General features: G+C 36.8%; 1 protein-coding gene across 1 annotated transcript in view; it reads left to right on the top strand.

The window, feature by feature from the left end:
* AMPH (amphiphysin) overlaps nucleotides 1-15,352 on the top strand; it is a 286,397-nt gene that overhangs the window by 240,837 nt on the left and 30,208 nt on the right. The window contains 4 exon segments of the mRNA XM_036010809.1: nucleotides 457-480; nucleotides 3,060-3,092; nucleotides 7,258-7,305; nucleotides 11,471-11,596. Coding sequence (XP_035866702.1) covers nucleotides 457-480; nucleotides 3,060-3,092; nucleotides 7,258-7,305; nucleotides 11,471-11,596 — 231 coding nt within the window.

The raw sequence follows: 15,352 nt of genomic DNA, 5'->3' as shown, positions 1-15,352 counted from the left end.
TCAAACAATCCTCTTTGTTTCAGCATTAAATGTTAATCAAGGCAGACCACATTCTGGGCCATAAACCCCCTTTTATATATTTAAAAGACTAGAAACCATAGCTTTTAGATCACAGTGGAATTAAACTAGAAATCGGTTAACAGAAAGATACCTGGAAAATGCCAAAGTACTTGGAGATTAAGCAACACACTCCCCACATAGGTCAAAGAAGAAATATGAGAAATTTTAAATATTTTGAACTACATGAGAATAAAAATACAACATCAACATTTGTAAGATGCAGCAAAAGCAATGTTAGAAGATTAAATTATAATATTGAAGATGTATATTAGAAAAAGAATATGTAAAATCATGAATCTAAACTTTTACCTTAGGAATCTAGAAATAGAAAAGCAATTAAATCCAAAGCTTGCTTATGATTTATTATTATTATTATTATTATTTTCACTCATACAGACAAGCACTGATTTGGTACAGCCGGTAGGTAAATATCCAGAAAATTCTGGATTTTTTGTATGTAATATGCATTTTATACATGGTATATTCTCTAAAATGAGCTCTTTTTTTTTCATGGCATTGTTACTCACAGATATAACCTTAAGCCATTTATTTGGTTTAACTATTCTCTAGTTTTGTATAAGTGGTGCTACCCTACTTCAGAGCTTTGTGTTTCTCATCAACTCTTACCACAATCTCTTTCAACTTATGTTTTTTTTTCCTTTGTTGTTCTGCATACTCTAAAGACTGACTCTTCAAAAAGTCTTTCCCTGTGTAACCTGATCATGGAGGAAACTCCAGAGAGTGGGTTGGCTGAAGAAATTCAAAGATCTCAAATTGACCTAGGTGAATTTTTGGGGCCCTGATGCTAGTACAGACAGCATCAGCCAGGAAACTACCCATGGTGGGAACCAGGAAGCCTCTGCACATGTCTCTGAAGCAGAGCAAGACATGGGATTATCCACCAGGAAGTTTCCTTCTACTAACTGGCACGCTATAGCTGGACAGGGAGAGCGTGTCCTGGGGCCAGGCCCTCCTTGTGGAAATGAACAATTTTCCCCAAAGGCCATGCCTGAGGCTGAATTTGCTATTGCTGCTTGTATGGAGATTGGGCAGCCTTATGATTCATCTGACTCAGAGATGCTAGCCCTAGAAACTGGTGGCCTAGTCAAAGAAAGTTCAGAAGATATTAAAGAGTCAGAAGAAGAGGAGGAGAAACAGAAGACAGAAGACTCTATGTGGGCAGTGGTGGAGACATATGAAAAGGTAGACACTGGAACTATTGATCTGAAGACTCTAGAAGGTACAGAGGAAGTTGAAGAAAAAGTGTGTGAAAGTAGAGGAAACAAGGTGGAAGACAATAGGAAAACAAAATGAGGTGTCCTTAAAGTCAGTAAAGAGGAAACTAGGAAAGATGTAAGAGATAGGTATAAGAAATAAAGGTATATAGGTATATAGGTATAAAGATTTATTTCTGAATCTGTCTGTCCCAGCTGACTCTGTGCTTAATGTTGAAGATGCTATCCCTTAGGGATGGGATTTAGGTATAAAAGATAAAAAATGAATAGACCCTCCTAATCATGATATAATATATCATTCAGCAAAGGGAAGTACAGGTGCTAAAATTCATTGTGAGGCTGTGTTACAAGCACCTGTAGGTCACAGAGATGATAGGCTGGTTTTATTTTTTTCCAGGAAACATGAACTGACAGCTCAGTCTAGGACAGATCTTAATTATGCTCTGGAGACTAATGCAAATAGAAGGGACTGGTGTTTGCATAAGGTAGAAGATTCATTAATAGAGGGGTCTGAAGGTGCAGTGACTGTGCATTGTGGTCATACCATTAACTTGCCAAGAACTGCAAAGACATACTCTCTGGGAACAGATCCAGGTCAAATCTTGCAGTCAAGTGTGGATTCAGCAATGAATAATACAGACATATTGGAATTCTCTGGTATACCAGATGGCCAAGCAAGTGTATTTGCTTTTTGTCTCTATATTAATTATTCACCTATTAGTGATATGGAAGAATTCAATAGTTACTGAGAACATTTAGATATAGTTCAGAGCAAGAGAGTGCCAGAGGTGGACTTAGTGGGAGATGTTTTTGAGGAATAAGCCATTGATAACTGCTAGGAACAAAACAAAGAGACAGACTGTTGGTTCTTAAAACCTCCCAGAATTCTGCTAGTCCCCAAGACAATGGCACCAACAACTCAGATTTGTATGAAGATGAAATTGCTAACCAGAGATATGGATTGTTGTACCAAGAAATAGAGGCTGATAAAGAAGAGGTACTTACCCCAGTGTGTAGTATAGACCAGACAGACTTCTGTAGGTTCTACTTATCCTAATGTTTCCCACCTACATCATTATCCATCACTGTCTTCTCTGAGTCCTGCCTTGTCTACTTGATACATTGTTTCATCTACCTTTTGAAGTCTGTGAAAACCAAGCACAAATAGGTTGACAAAGAGAAAAACACAGAATGATTATGTTGGTATTAATGAGAGTCTGTTTTACCATCAATTTACTATGTTAATTTTTCCTATTTTTATTTTTCTATTCAAGTATTAAAATATGTAGAACATATTTATTTAGCTTTTTTAAGTGTTTATCCCAATAAGAGCTCATGAAATGTTTACTACCTCAGCCTACATAAAAATGTAGAATCTAATAATATGTGTCATCTAAAAAATCTAACAAAATACTGTGTTAGAGAAATACTAGAAATGCTTTCTAGAGTCTATCAATGCCTGAAAACAAGAGCTTTTCATCCCTTGTGACTTTTCTCCAAAATCCTCTTATTATTGAGAAAGTGGGTTTTGGTTACCTCTGAATCCGACACACTTGCAAGAATTGTAAAAATAACTTTCTTTCTTTGTCAGCCTATTTTAAAATATACAATATGGCCCTTTGCGTTTCCTAAGCACTTTTCACCTTTTGTATTATTTTAAAATTTGTGGTGTTCTTTACTTCCACTTGTCTAATGGGAATTCACCAATTCCTACAAAATTGATGAAAAAAATAATAATGTAATCTGATTTCCATTTCTATTTAGGCTCCTGATGGTTCGTTTAATGGATTCACGCAGGTAAGAAATTGATTTGCTGGCAAAATCAATCTGTTGAGAAAGATGTAAAATTTTAAATAAGAACCTCTGTCACTAGTATGTCAAGATTAAATATGTTAGCACAAAACTTCATTACTTGTAAGTTCAGTAGTGGAAACAGTAGAGTATCAACATGGTAGGGTTGTGTGACTGTTAAATTAGGTATGTCCAGCAGCCTAGTGCGTACTGCGTCGTCCATGACTGTAGTTAGCTATTGTTAATATTATTAGCTATACCATGGGCTTCTGCCACCTACTGATTCCCCTACTAGAAAACTAGGAGTTGTACTGGGCTTAGAGATCCACTAGATTCAGCTGTTTGAAAAGATGAGGATAGATTGTTTTCACCTAATGAAATTGGTCTTTAGAAAATGTGTTATGTTTTAGGGAGCCATTGGAAAATCAGGAATCTTAGGTCAGCTCTGGCCAAGAGGCAATATTTCCTTGCAGATCTGAGGAAGAGGAGCATCAGATGGACTGTCCCATCACTAGTGTATGTCCACAACAGATGCACAGCTGTAACCCACATAAAAGGCAGACCACATGGCTATCAGCTCGTGGAATTAATTCTGAAAACCTCTTGAAGGGAGACCTCAAACAGAAGTTTGTGATGAGTGCTTTGTCTCAGAATATTAAACATGAAAAATTCCAAGTTTAACATTTAGAATTTTTTGATTCAAAAGTTCGATTACTTCCCCCATGTTACTTATAAAAAAGATGAAACCCACTCATTCACACCATGCCAAAATACAGATACAAACACAAAGAAAGATGATAGTGCACCTAATCCATCTGTATAAACTCTTGAAAGTTTGAGTCATAAGAATTGTTTTCATTCTAAGTTTTAAGATTTGTATTTTTATCACTTATAAATGTACATAATTTAGAGAACACAAAATTTTATAAGGGTTTTTTTGTATATAAAAATTTCAGACTGTCATATCCCTCCTCCATTTCCTGTTGCTTAGAGGTACTTCCATTTCTTTTAACAGATTCTCTGGTTTCACCTTTGTGTGTGCATGACTTTGTTATGAAGTACATTTTTATTCTAAAGGATTAGCTATTGACTTACCTCTCTGGACTTAAAGCACCTTCAGCCTCCTACCTGCACAGTTTGCCCCTCTCTTCTGCTTGCCTTCCTCTGCTATAGTTCTGCCATAGCCACCAGACAATCCGTGGCAATATTATAACAATGACATAAGTGGTATTTGTGCCTGATGTCAGGAAGCTTACATTTCTTTTATACCAACTTTTTCATTTCCTTTGAGGAAATAATTGTAGGGTGCTATTTGTTGGTTGGTCGGTTTGCTTCATTTACTTAGTTTACTTAGTTTACTTAGTAGCTCAAACCCATGAACTGCAGTTAAGAAATCTCCCCTCATTTTGTTGGGTAACATTAAATATTCAATCAGTGTCACCTTCTGAAGAACTTGACCCTTTTTCTAGACTGCCCCAGTCTAAAATGGGGACTCAATGGATACAGCACAGTTGGTACCACAGGCTCTCCCATTAGGCGTGTCCTGGGGATCACCCTTGCCTCTCTCCTATGTCAGTGTGCTCTTTTCTGGACATAAATCTTCCTCATTTTTGGTTTAATTCCACAAATTAACATACCTCCTCACCCACAAATTAAGGCACATACTCCAGTAGCTTCCTGAGAAAAGTGTGCACAAGAGGTATATGTTTGTGATAGTACACATCTGAAAATGCGCTTGTATACATTATGGATTGTCACTTTGGATGTCTCATTAGAAGTTGTAAGTCATTTCCCTTAGAATTTGGAAGCCATTGTTCCAGTCAATTCTACCTCCTGATGTTGCTACTGAGAAACTGTTGGTTTGATTCTTGATATTTATGAGAAATTTGTTTTTTTTTCCCCTCTCTCTCTACTGCTTATACATCTCTAACACTGTTTTTCTCTCTTTCTGGGAGTTTGTAAAATTTTCTTTTTCCTAGTGTTTTTGAAATTTTACAGTGATAAGTTTGGTTTGAGTCTATTTTCATATATTGTCTTAGGCCCTTTAATCTAAAAATGTATGCCTTTTAGTTTGGGGGAATTTTTTTATTTCACTTATGATTTCTTTTTTGTTTTCTTTGCTCTCTCACCCTATACCACTTTTCTATCATGTGTTAGCTTCCTGAGCTAGTCTTCTGATGATTTTTAATTTGCTATTTCCTTTTCTGTGTCATCTTTCTCTACCTTCAACTCTTCTACAGATTTTTCACAGACATATATTCAATTTTCAAGAGCTCTTTCTGTTTACCAAATATTTGTATTTATTTTTTAAAGGTATTATTTATTCATTTTTAGACAGAGGGGAAGAGAAGGACAAAGAGAGAGAAATATCAGTGTGCCGTTGTCTTTTGAGCACCCCATACTGGGGACCTGGCCTGCAACTCAGGCATCTGTCCTTACTGGGAATCAAACTGACGACAGTTTGGTTTGCAGCCTGTGCTCAATCCACCAAGCTACACCAGTCAGGACTGAATATTTGTTTTTAATAGCATTCTCATCCTATGTAATGGATACAGCATCTTACATCATATCTCTGAAGATATTAGTAGTAATAATTTTAAAGGTGTTTTCCCCATGCAAAGTCTTTGTGTTTTGTTTGTTTTTACTATTTGGTTTATCCTTTTAATAAAGAGACTTTTCTTAAATGTCTGACAATCTTGGCTGCCCACTCATATTTAAGACTGGGATACTAAAAAGCTGACAGGAGACTTGTATGGGTAGGTACAGCTCATAGACTACAGACATTTTTCTAGGGTTTTCTGTCTCATTTTTTTTTTCTGTTGAGGAGCCCTTATGTCACATGTTTAGATTTTTTTTTTCTTGAAATTTTTCTGGGAATACTCTCCTGTTCCCCTGTGTGAGGTGCACAAGCCTGGCTGCCAGTGTAATAGAAGGTGAATAGGAAGAAGTTGGGGAGGTGGGCCCCATGTTGTCAATATTCATTATGTGACTGCTCATGTAATCCTGCCACTTTCCTAATACTCCTGTGTTTCCCCCAGTCCAGAGACCCTCTGTTTCAGGCAGTATGGACATAATCTGAAGCCTTGTGCTGGAGCAGGAAAGACTATTGCTTGGTTTTCAGATACATGAGAGTATCTCACAGTCTAATTACTTTTTAATAAACTTTCAACCATCTTCCCTGTCTTTAGCAGCAGCAGAACTTCCCTTTCCTAGGGTTCCCATGTTTCTAATTCTTGATCCATTGTGAGTTCTGAGTAATAAATTGGATTGTTTGGGCATTTCTTACATTGCCTTAGGTTACCAATCTTTTGGGATCCACCAAGTTTCTTATTGCTCATTTTTCTGATTTTCAATTTTAAAATTTTACTGATCTTAGCTTTCTTCCTATTCTTTTTATGCTTATATTTTTATGCCTTTAAAATTTTTGCTTCATGAAATTCCCTTTATTGTTGTTTAGTTTGAATTCTGGAGGTAATAAAGGTAATTGCTTGTATTTAACTGATCATCTTTAACCAAATGTCACTTCCTCATCATTTCTGTTGGAGAACACTTGATGTCACAATTTTTGTAGGTATTTTTCTTTCTTCAACTGATCAGATTTTCAAGGGGAGACTCAGCTGGTTTCCTATCTGGAGGGTGTAAGCTTACCTGCCATTATAATGAGAGATGAATATTCCCTTAGAATTACTATTTTCTTAGAATCCTCCATCTTGATTATTAAGTCAATGAATATATTATATAAAAATTTTAAGTTATGTATCATAATTAACTTGTACAAATCACACTTAGATAAGATAATAAGATTGAATTTCCAATATTTAAAAAGTTTAAACTTGTAGTTTAGGACAACTCAATTCTAATTCAGAACAGGTGTCCAGAGGACAAGCTGTAGACCAGTGATACCCCTGAAGACACTGCCTTTCATTTAATGTCTCTTGTCATGTCCTCATGTTCTGCTAGCTCAGAGTTATCTTTAGAATAACTACTGTTAAAAATTACTCTTTCATTTTTTGCTTTTCTGATTATAATACAGACTGTTAAAAACTGTATGGTGTGTTCATTGACACAATTCATGAGAGCTAATTTAAATGGTACCTTTGTGTGTTTTTTTAGCAAATTAGCTGAAATCTTAATACTTTTAATCTTCTTGTATCTTCTCTCTGATTTTCAGCCCCAGGACACTTCATTATTCACAATGGCAACAGATCAGAATATGTTGGTAAGTTGATTTTGGTTTATGTTTTCAGGAAGTTAATAGTTACTATTGATTGATTTTCTAGAGCTTGAATATCCAGAATGTGGTTTCTGAAACTCCTTATTTTCTAGAAAATAGGAAGGAGAGCTTCTGAAAAATTTCAGTGTGACTTTGAATGTGGTTGCTTCTTTTTATAAAGGCACAATGATTGCAGTAGAAACAGAGGTGTTCTAATTATGGGCTTCAGTGGAACAGCATAAATCCATCAAGGATAGGATGTTTCCACATGAATATAACTTAAGCTACAGGATTGAAAATGAAATTCCTTTAAGAATTCATGTTTCAAGATAGATCATTGTTTTTTTTTTAACATGAAACTACCTCATTTCTTATCCCCTCCTTTTTGTAAGTTGAAGAAAGAAGTAATGCATACTAGAAGTGTAATTCCTACTTTGATGAGAGAAAAGATTAGCTAGACAGTGAGTAGGAAGCTTATGACTCTTGGTTTTAGAAGAAATCTTACAAGATGGACATTGCAGGTATCCTGGGGAACTTTTCTAGCAGCAGCTTAGTAATAAAGTTGAATGAAGGGACTTTGAGTGATGCCACTTGTCAGTGATACACCACAAAGGATTTTGGATCTCTGAGTATTAATGCACAAGGGCTATTTGTAGTTCACTGGTTTTCCCATGGAAATGGTATGTAATTACCTTAGCTCCTGGCTTTCATGTTGGGAGCTTGGAATTGCATTTAAATGGGATGATTTTTTTATTATGATTATACTTCTAAGTAAGGAATTCTGTTCTGGGAAGTTTGTCTAAAGGATAATTTAATATTTGTTCAAAAGCATGTGTGTTTCTAATACCTTTGTCATAGATTTTCACACTTCTGGGTAACCTAGTAAAAGGTGGAGTCTGTGTGGCCTTCAAATAAACATTGAAGTGTTTAAGGTACAAACTATGTTGGTGTTAATAATTGAGTAAGAAAGACTTATAATTTATATTTATTGGTTAGTTTCTGCCTGGGTGATGGAGTAAGGATTATATTGATACTGGAGGATGAAATTTTTAACTGACAATTGTGAATTAAGAAAATGGAGAATAACTGGTGTAAGGGAAAGGATGGGTCATAAATTAAACTCACACTTATTGCTTTGTTGCAAAAGCCCAGTCATAGAATCCAGTAGTTTTTAAGTTTCTCTGAACATCTTCCAACTCTCACAGCTGGTTCCAGGAGGTTTTTGCCTGCCTTGTTCTTCTCTTAACATGTTGTCTCTGAAGCATATATCTTGGACCTTCTTCCCATTGGGGAACTTAGCTTTGTCATGCCCAGCACTGCATGTGCTGTAGGCATTACCTCTTCCTGTTGGGCACTAGGAAATCACACTGAACCTATATCTCCTGGTGAGTTATGATTTTACAGGATTTTCCCAGAAGCAGGAGTTTCCCAACATTAGGTCACTGACTATTCTGAGTGAGGTAGAGGTTAAAGTTGGTAGTTAGAGGCACACCTTCCCAGACTGCATTGCATAGCCCCACAACACATTCTTTGAGTGCCAACTTAAACCATTGGAATCTGCCAAATTTGCTCAGGGCTCAGAATTACCTCCTTGTCATTTTGCATTTCTCACCCAATTAACTCTCCCAAGACTGGAGAAATAAGATTGTATTGCAAATGCCATGTTGGAATATGACTAGACCCTTAGCCTTACTGTTTGATCCATATCCTCTTTCTCTGCATTGACCAACTTTCTTTCCATCATATCACAGAGGCTATTGGGAAGTGTGGGGCAAGTTTATACAACTAGTTTTGTTTTAAAGGAAAAATTCCATTTCTGAGTCTCTGAATTTATCTACTGTGGCATCCTGCTGCCACAGTAAATGTAAAGAGTTCCCTCTCCTCTAATGTAGGATGATGACAAATTGAGCAAATAATAGGGAGTCAACCCTTTTGCATTGTTTGTCAGGGGATGCATCTTATAGAAAAAAAGTTATTGAAGAAGGGCACAATTCTGACAAGACTATTTTAGATCTTTTTGTGAGATATAATATACAATTTACCTGTGCTTCCCTTTCTATCTTGAAAAAATATTTACAATTTTACATTATCTTAGAAGGAATAGAAGGGCTACTTCTATATCTAAATTTGAGTAGCTGATTTGATGTATAGTCATGCTATTATGTTTCCTCTGTCCTCACCATTCAATGAGTTATATTAATTTATACCTCTGAAACTTAGGTATTAAGTTGTAATGCTGTATTATAATATTTGGTGTGATATTATAACATAGGGGAAACTGTTGTGACTTGTGTTGACATATTTGATCATAGGTCCTCTTCATACTATACCTGTGTTGCATCTTCTGATTTCAGCAAGCAAATGCAACTTGACTCATTTATAAAATCACCCTACTTATCTTGCCTTATATAAAACATCAAAATTTCTTCAGGCTTCCAAGGAGTCTATACTCTAATGCATATCTTTTTTTCATTTTTTTATAAATTTACTTTTATTTTTAAGATACAGTGATAGGTATTTAACTCATCTTTTGAAATTTCTCTTGCCTCCACATCTGGCTTCAGACTTCCTCCATCTCATAGACTCAACTCACAGAGGGACAGCCCATTTACATATGGATTTCTTGGTGCTTTGTCAGATTACCCTTCCTGTCCTTCTTGTGTAGGTCATTTGATAACATAGCCTCATAGAAAATCACCTTGACTTTCAAAATGGTAAGATCATACTCTGACAGTTTTCAGTTTCTATTTGTCACTATAAAAACCTGTTTCATTACAAAGATAACTCTTTTGAATAGTAAAAGTGACATCTCTTCCCATAAAGAGTAATATAGAGTGAATTTTAGAATTCACTCTAATATAGAGTGAATTTTAGAATTCACTCTATATTAGAATTCTTTCTTAAAAATTGTATCAAAATACCTATAAAAGTTGTAAAAACCCATAAAAATATCAAATTTCTACACACTTAACTACCAACATTTTCTATTTTATTTTGCCCTTAAAAAGAAGGGCAGTATGATCATGGTGTACATCACAATGGAGGATTAGGTGGGTGCACAGGATAACTCCTTTGCATGTTTATCTGATACTAGGCTATTCATTATTCATTTTTTTCTAATCTCAGCATAACTTCTTTGTCATTTCCCTGTAGAACTTGTCATGTGCATCAGCTTAGATGAATGCATAGAGCTAGAGGTGGCTTTTGATTGATTATGGTGTCTAACAGAAGTAAACTGATTTCTCCATTCAGAGTATTTATTGTTGACTTCTTACTCCTCTAAGAAAATACTTTTAAACTCTTTCACAGTTCAAATGTTCTAATGGAAAAAAAATCTTAATATGCCCTCTAACAGCCATACACTTAGTGAAAAAATCCTGCTAAATAAATATGGTTATTTAACCAAAATTGAAAAAGTGGGAGCATTTTAAGTAGCCATGGCAACATACATTGGCTGTGGTGTTTCCAATGGCCTATTATTATTTAATACTGCTCTTTTAAAAACCAAAAGATCCTACAGCTAAGAGACTTTAAGAGGTGGAATCAGGATGATATTTATGCATGGAGGTCACAGTAGGATGAAAGGACTTCGCTGTTGTCCTCACAATTAGAAAAGTCTAATTAGTGCCACAGAGAATATTGTCCTGTGCACATTAGTGCATAATGATATGAATATTGGAAGGAATCTTAAATCTTTAAATGTTTGGTGTGATACATATTAATAGAGCTGGGAATTCCCAGAACTGTGCACTGTGAACTCTTCCTCACTTCTTTCAGCTGGCAATGGTAAGGTTCCTAGGATATCTCTCCTCTCTCCCACCACCCCCAAATAACAGAATGTACCATTTTAGCATCTCTTACAGATATCCTAGGAAGTGAGTAGTCAAAATGTTGCAAATAAAATGAAAAGCCAAAATAGTAAACCTTTGCCTAACATCAAGGGAAATGACAGTTCTTACTGGTAAAAGAGAAGCCTTTAGAGTCCATTCCTAGATTTTCCAGTTCTGTAAAGGAACATGATGCTGAAAGTGGGGCTTTTTCTCAACATAGATTTGATGAAGCTAGTTGCCTATAGGATGATTAAGAAAATCTTAATTTTCCAATATTCTGTAATGCTGTCTATTGATATGTTACATCTTTTTCTTCTAACCTTCAAAACAAATAATCAAAGGCTGAGACTGAGCAGGCTCCACCAACAGAGTCGAAAGCAGAGGAGCCCCTTGCTGCTGCAGCATCTGCTGTTGGGCTGGATCATGGACTGGACACCTGGGCTGAGGAGACAGTGGAGGGGACAGTGGTGAGCCCCACCTCCCTCCCACCAACCACCTGCCACCCCTGTCACAGCCATGCTCATCTCATGATCCCATTTCTCCCTTCTCATCCATGCTTCATTTGGGGCAAATCACCTCCATACCTGTCATGCCTCCACAAGTACAAATAACCTTTGTTCTTTTGACATTCAAACTTCATTCCCTTTTATTTTTAAAAAGGAAAGGTATCCAGAGACCTTATCTACCTTCTTCATAAAGTGTGTCTTGATTCTTTCTGATAATCTCCTATTCATGGTAGGTAGGTTGTAGAATTTGCAAATAGTCAAATCTATTAATGTGATATTCTACCTGTGACTGCTAGAGCTATGCTTTTAATTAGAGAGCAACCTGCAGCTGATAAATAGAATGATAATAACTTTGTTGGTTGTGTATACATATTTATTTCTTACAGTATTAATTTTATGTGTAGTTAAGACCAATAAGAGATTGAAATCCCATATTACAAATCCATGAATCAATAAGGATTCCTATGCATGTAATCATTTGCTCACAGTCAAGTCTGGCGTTGGCTGTGCTCCATGCAACCATGTAGCATACCACATTGCAAACTGGGATGAGGTCTATATGCACCATGTTGAATTGGATTGTGTAACACCCATGAAAGCATAGACTAATATCAAGGAAAATTTAGTTCAAAAAACTGATGCAATGTGAAACATTTGTTTATGAAATAAATGTCTCCAAGTTAAAATGTCTCTAAAGAATTTCAGTCAGGGTACTATTTACTACAGAACTACAGATTCTTTATAGAATATGTACAAAGAAGAAAGCCAGTCTTCCTATTTCCCAAAATTACATTGCTAGATAAGATAACTAGAGAAATAAAAATTATGCTTCTTGCTTTTGGTGCCCTCCCTAGCTCATTTTACTGGGAAAAGTATAGGTCATCTGTCAAATCTGTAGTTTACTAATATAGTAAAACATAATAGGGCAAGATAAGAGATAGAAAATACAAATTAAGAATGACTCAAAAAAATGATTTTATTTTCCACTTAAAGATACAGAGTTGGACTAAGTTCTATAGGAGTAAACAAGAAATGTGTTCTACTAGATTGAGCTCCTCCAAGAAGTACTGCTTGCCTGATTTTAGGCTGGAGAAAGCAGAGGCTCCCTTCTCCAAAATCAGGTTTTGCTTCAAAACTGTCACTACCAGATTCACTAATGATCTATCTCAATAACCCAGTATAAATGGGGCATTTTTATGTGGTATCAGAATGTGGTCTGCCCACCTGACTTAGCTTTAAATAACAACAGAAGGGAAAGATACAGTTAAATTTTTGAATGCTGTTTAATTAAGAGAATTGATTTTAAAAAGCATATGGACAATGCCAGGGAGTTAAACGATATCGATTAGGTTCAGATAGTGGTTTTGAAATCACTTCAGGACTTCCGGGCAAGATGGAGGTGTGGGTAGACACACTGTGCCTCCTTGCACAACCAAAATTAAGGACAACAAAAACTTAGAAACAAAAAAAACAACCAGATCTGACAGAAAATTAAACTGTATGGAAGTCCAACAACCATTCATCTAGACCAGTAAGAGGGGCAGAGTTGGCAGCCTACAGAGAGGGGTTGTGGCAGGAAAAAGCGGTGGTTGGCTGTCTCAGGTGTGCAGGCAGTGGCTGGCAGACCCAGTGAGGCACACAAGGCCACTGGCTGACCGAGAACACATTCGAGGTCAGATAAACCACGTGAAAACGGGGAGCGAGACAGACTGTGCAACCTGGAGCCTTGGCACCAGGAAATAAAGCCTAAAAGCACTGATTGAAAACACATGTGGGGGTTGAGATGATGGGAGAGACTCCCAGCCTCACAGGAGAGTTCTTTGGAGGGACCCACAGGATCCTAGAATGTACACAATTCCACCCACCTGGGAACCAGCACCAGAAGGGCCCAATTTGCTTGTGGGAAGCAGAGGAAGGGACTGAAATAGGAGAGCAGAGAAAGTGCCATTGTTCCCTCTTGGACCCCGCCCCCACATACAGCTTCACAACTCGGCCACATGGGTTGACCACCCTGGTCAACACCTAAAGCTCTGCCCCTCACTATGTAACAGGCATGTCGAGACAAAAAAAAATGGCCCAGATGAAAGAACAGGTCAAAGATCCAGAAAAAATACAACTAAGTTACGAAGAGATAGCCAACCTATCAGGTGCACTGTTCAAAGCACTGGTGATCAGGATGCTCACAGAAATGGTTGAATTTGTTCACAAATTAGATGATAAAATGCAGGCTATGCTAAGCAAAATGAAGGAAAATACACAGGGAACCAATAGTGATGGGAAGGAAACTGGGACTCAAATCAATGGAGAGGACCAGAAGGAAGAAAGAAACATCCAATCAGAAAAGAATGAAGAAATAAGAATTCAAAAAAATGAGGAGAGGCTTAGGAACCTCCAGGACATCTTTAAACATCCCAACACCGAATTATAAGGATACCAGAAGGGGAAGAGGAAGAGCAAAGAGTGGAAAACTTATTTGAACAAATAATGAAGGAGAACTTCCCCAGTCTGGCAAAGGAAATACACTTCCAGGAAGTCCAGGAAGCTCAGAGAGTCCCAAAGAAGTTGGACCCAAGGAGGATCACACCAAGGCACATCATAATTACATTACACAAGATTAAAATGAAGGAAAGAATTCTAGAAGCAGCAAGAGATAAGGGGACAGTCACCTACAAAGGAGTTTCCATCAGACTCTCAGCTAATTTCCCAAAAGAGACCTTACAGGCAAGAAGGGGCTGGAAGGAAGTATTCCAGGTCATGAAAAGCAAGGACCTACATCCAAGATTTCTCTATCCAGCACAGATTCCACTTAGAATGGAAGGGCAGATAAAGTGCTTCTCAGATAAGGTCAAGTTAAAGGAGTTCATCATCACCAAGCTCTTATTATGAAATGTTAAGGGGACTTATCTAAGAAAAAGAAGATAAAAAATATGAACAGTAAAATGACAGAAACTCACAGTTATTAACAATACCTAAAACAAAAACAAACTAAGCAAACAACTAGAATAGGAACAGAACCACAGAAATGGAGATCACATGGAAGGTTAGCAACAGGGGAGTGGGAGGAGGAGAGAGGGGGAAAGGTACAGAGAATAAGTAGTATAGATGGTAGGTAGAAAATAAACAGGGGGAAGGCAAGAATAGTACGGGAAATGTAGAAGCTAAAGAACTTATGACATGTGGACATGAACTAAACGGGGGGGGAATGTGGGTGGGAGGGGGTGTGTAGGATGGAGGGGAATAAAGGGGGGAAATGAGACATCTGTAATAGCATAATCAATAAAATATATTTAAAAAAATTTTAAAAAGAAATTGCTTCAGTTCTGAAAAGCTCTCAACAAATTTCTGTTTTGAATAGCAGCCTAGACTTCATTTTTACTAGTGCTTTTAAACCACATTGATTCCATGCCCAGACTAGTCAGTATAAGGTTTACTGTCATAGTGCCCACGATTTTGAGCAAGGGAGTTTGATGTTGTACAATCAATTGGAGAAGTTAAATAGACAAGTTAATGTGTTAAATGCAGGCTTGAAAGGTGATTCTCCATGATCCTCTGTCAGAGGGCCATGGTTGATTCCTTTCATACCTCTCGTACTCACCCTTATTAAGGTTTTTGCTCTTTCAGAATCCAAGTATATCAGTTTTCCAAAATACAGTATTAGCAGGTACCAATTATCAAATACCTACTGTATCATATCTATTATTTTATAAAGATTTATTA

Source organism: Phyllostomus discolor, chromosome 10, assembly GCF_004126475.2.
Source record: "Phyllostomus discolor isolate MPI-MPIP mPhyDis1 chromosome 10, mPhyDis1.pri.v3, whole genome shotgun sequence".
NCBI classification, from domain to species: domain Eukaryota; kingdom Metazoa; phylum Chordata; class Mammalia; order Chiroptera; family Phyllostomidae; genus Phyllostomus; species Phyllostomus discolor.
Note: the sequence above shows the minus strand (reverse complement) of the source record. Positions and strands in the feature narration are given on the sequence as shown.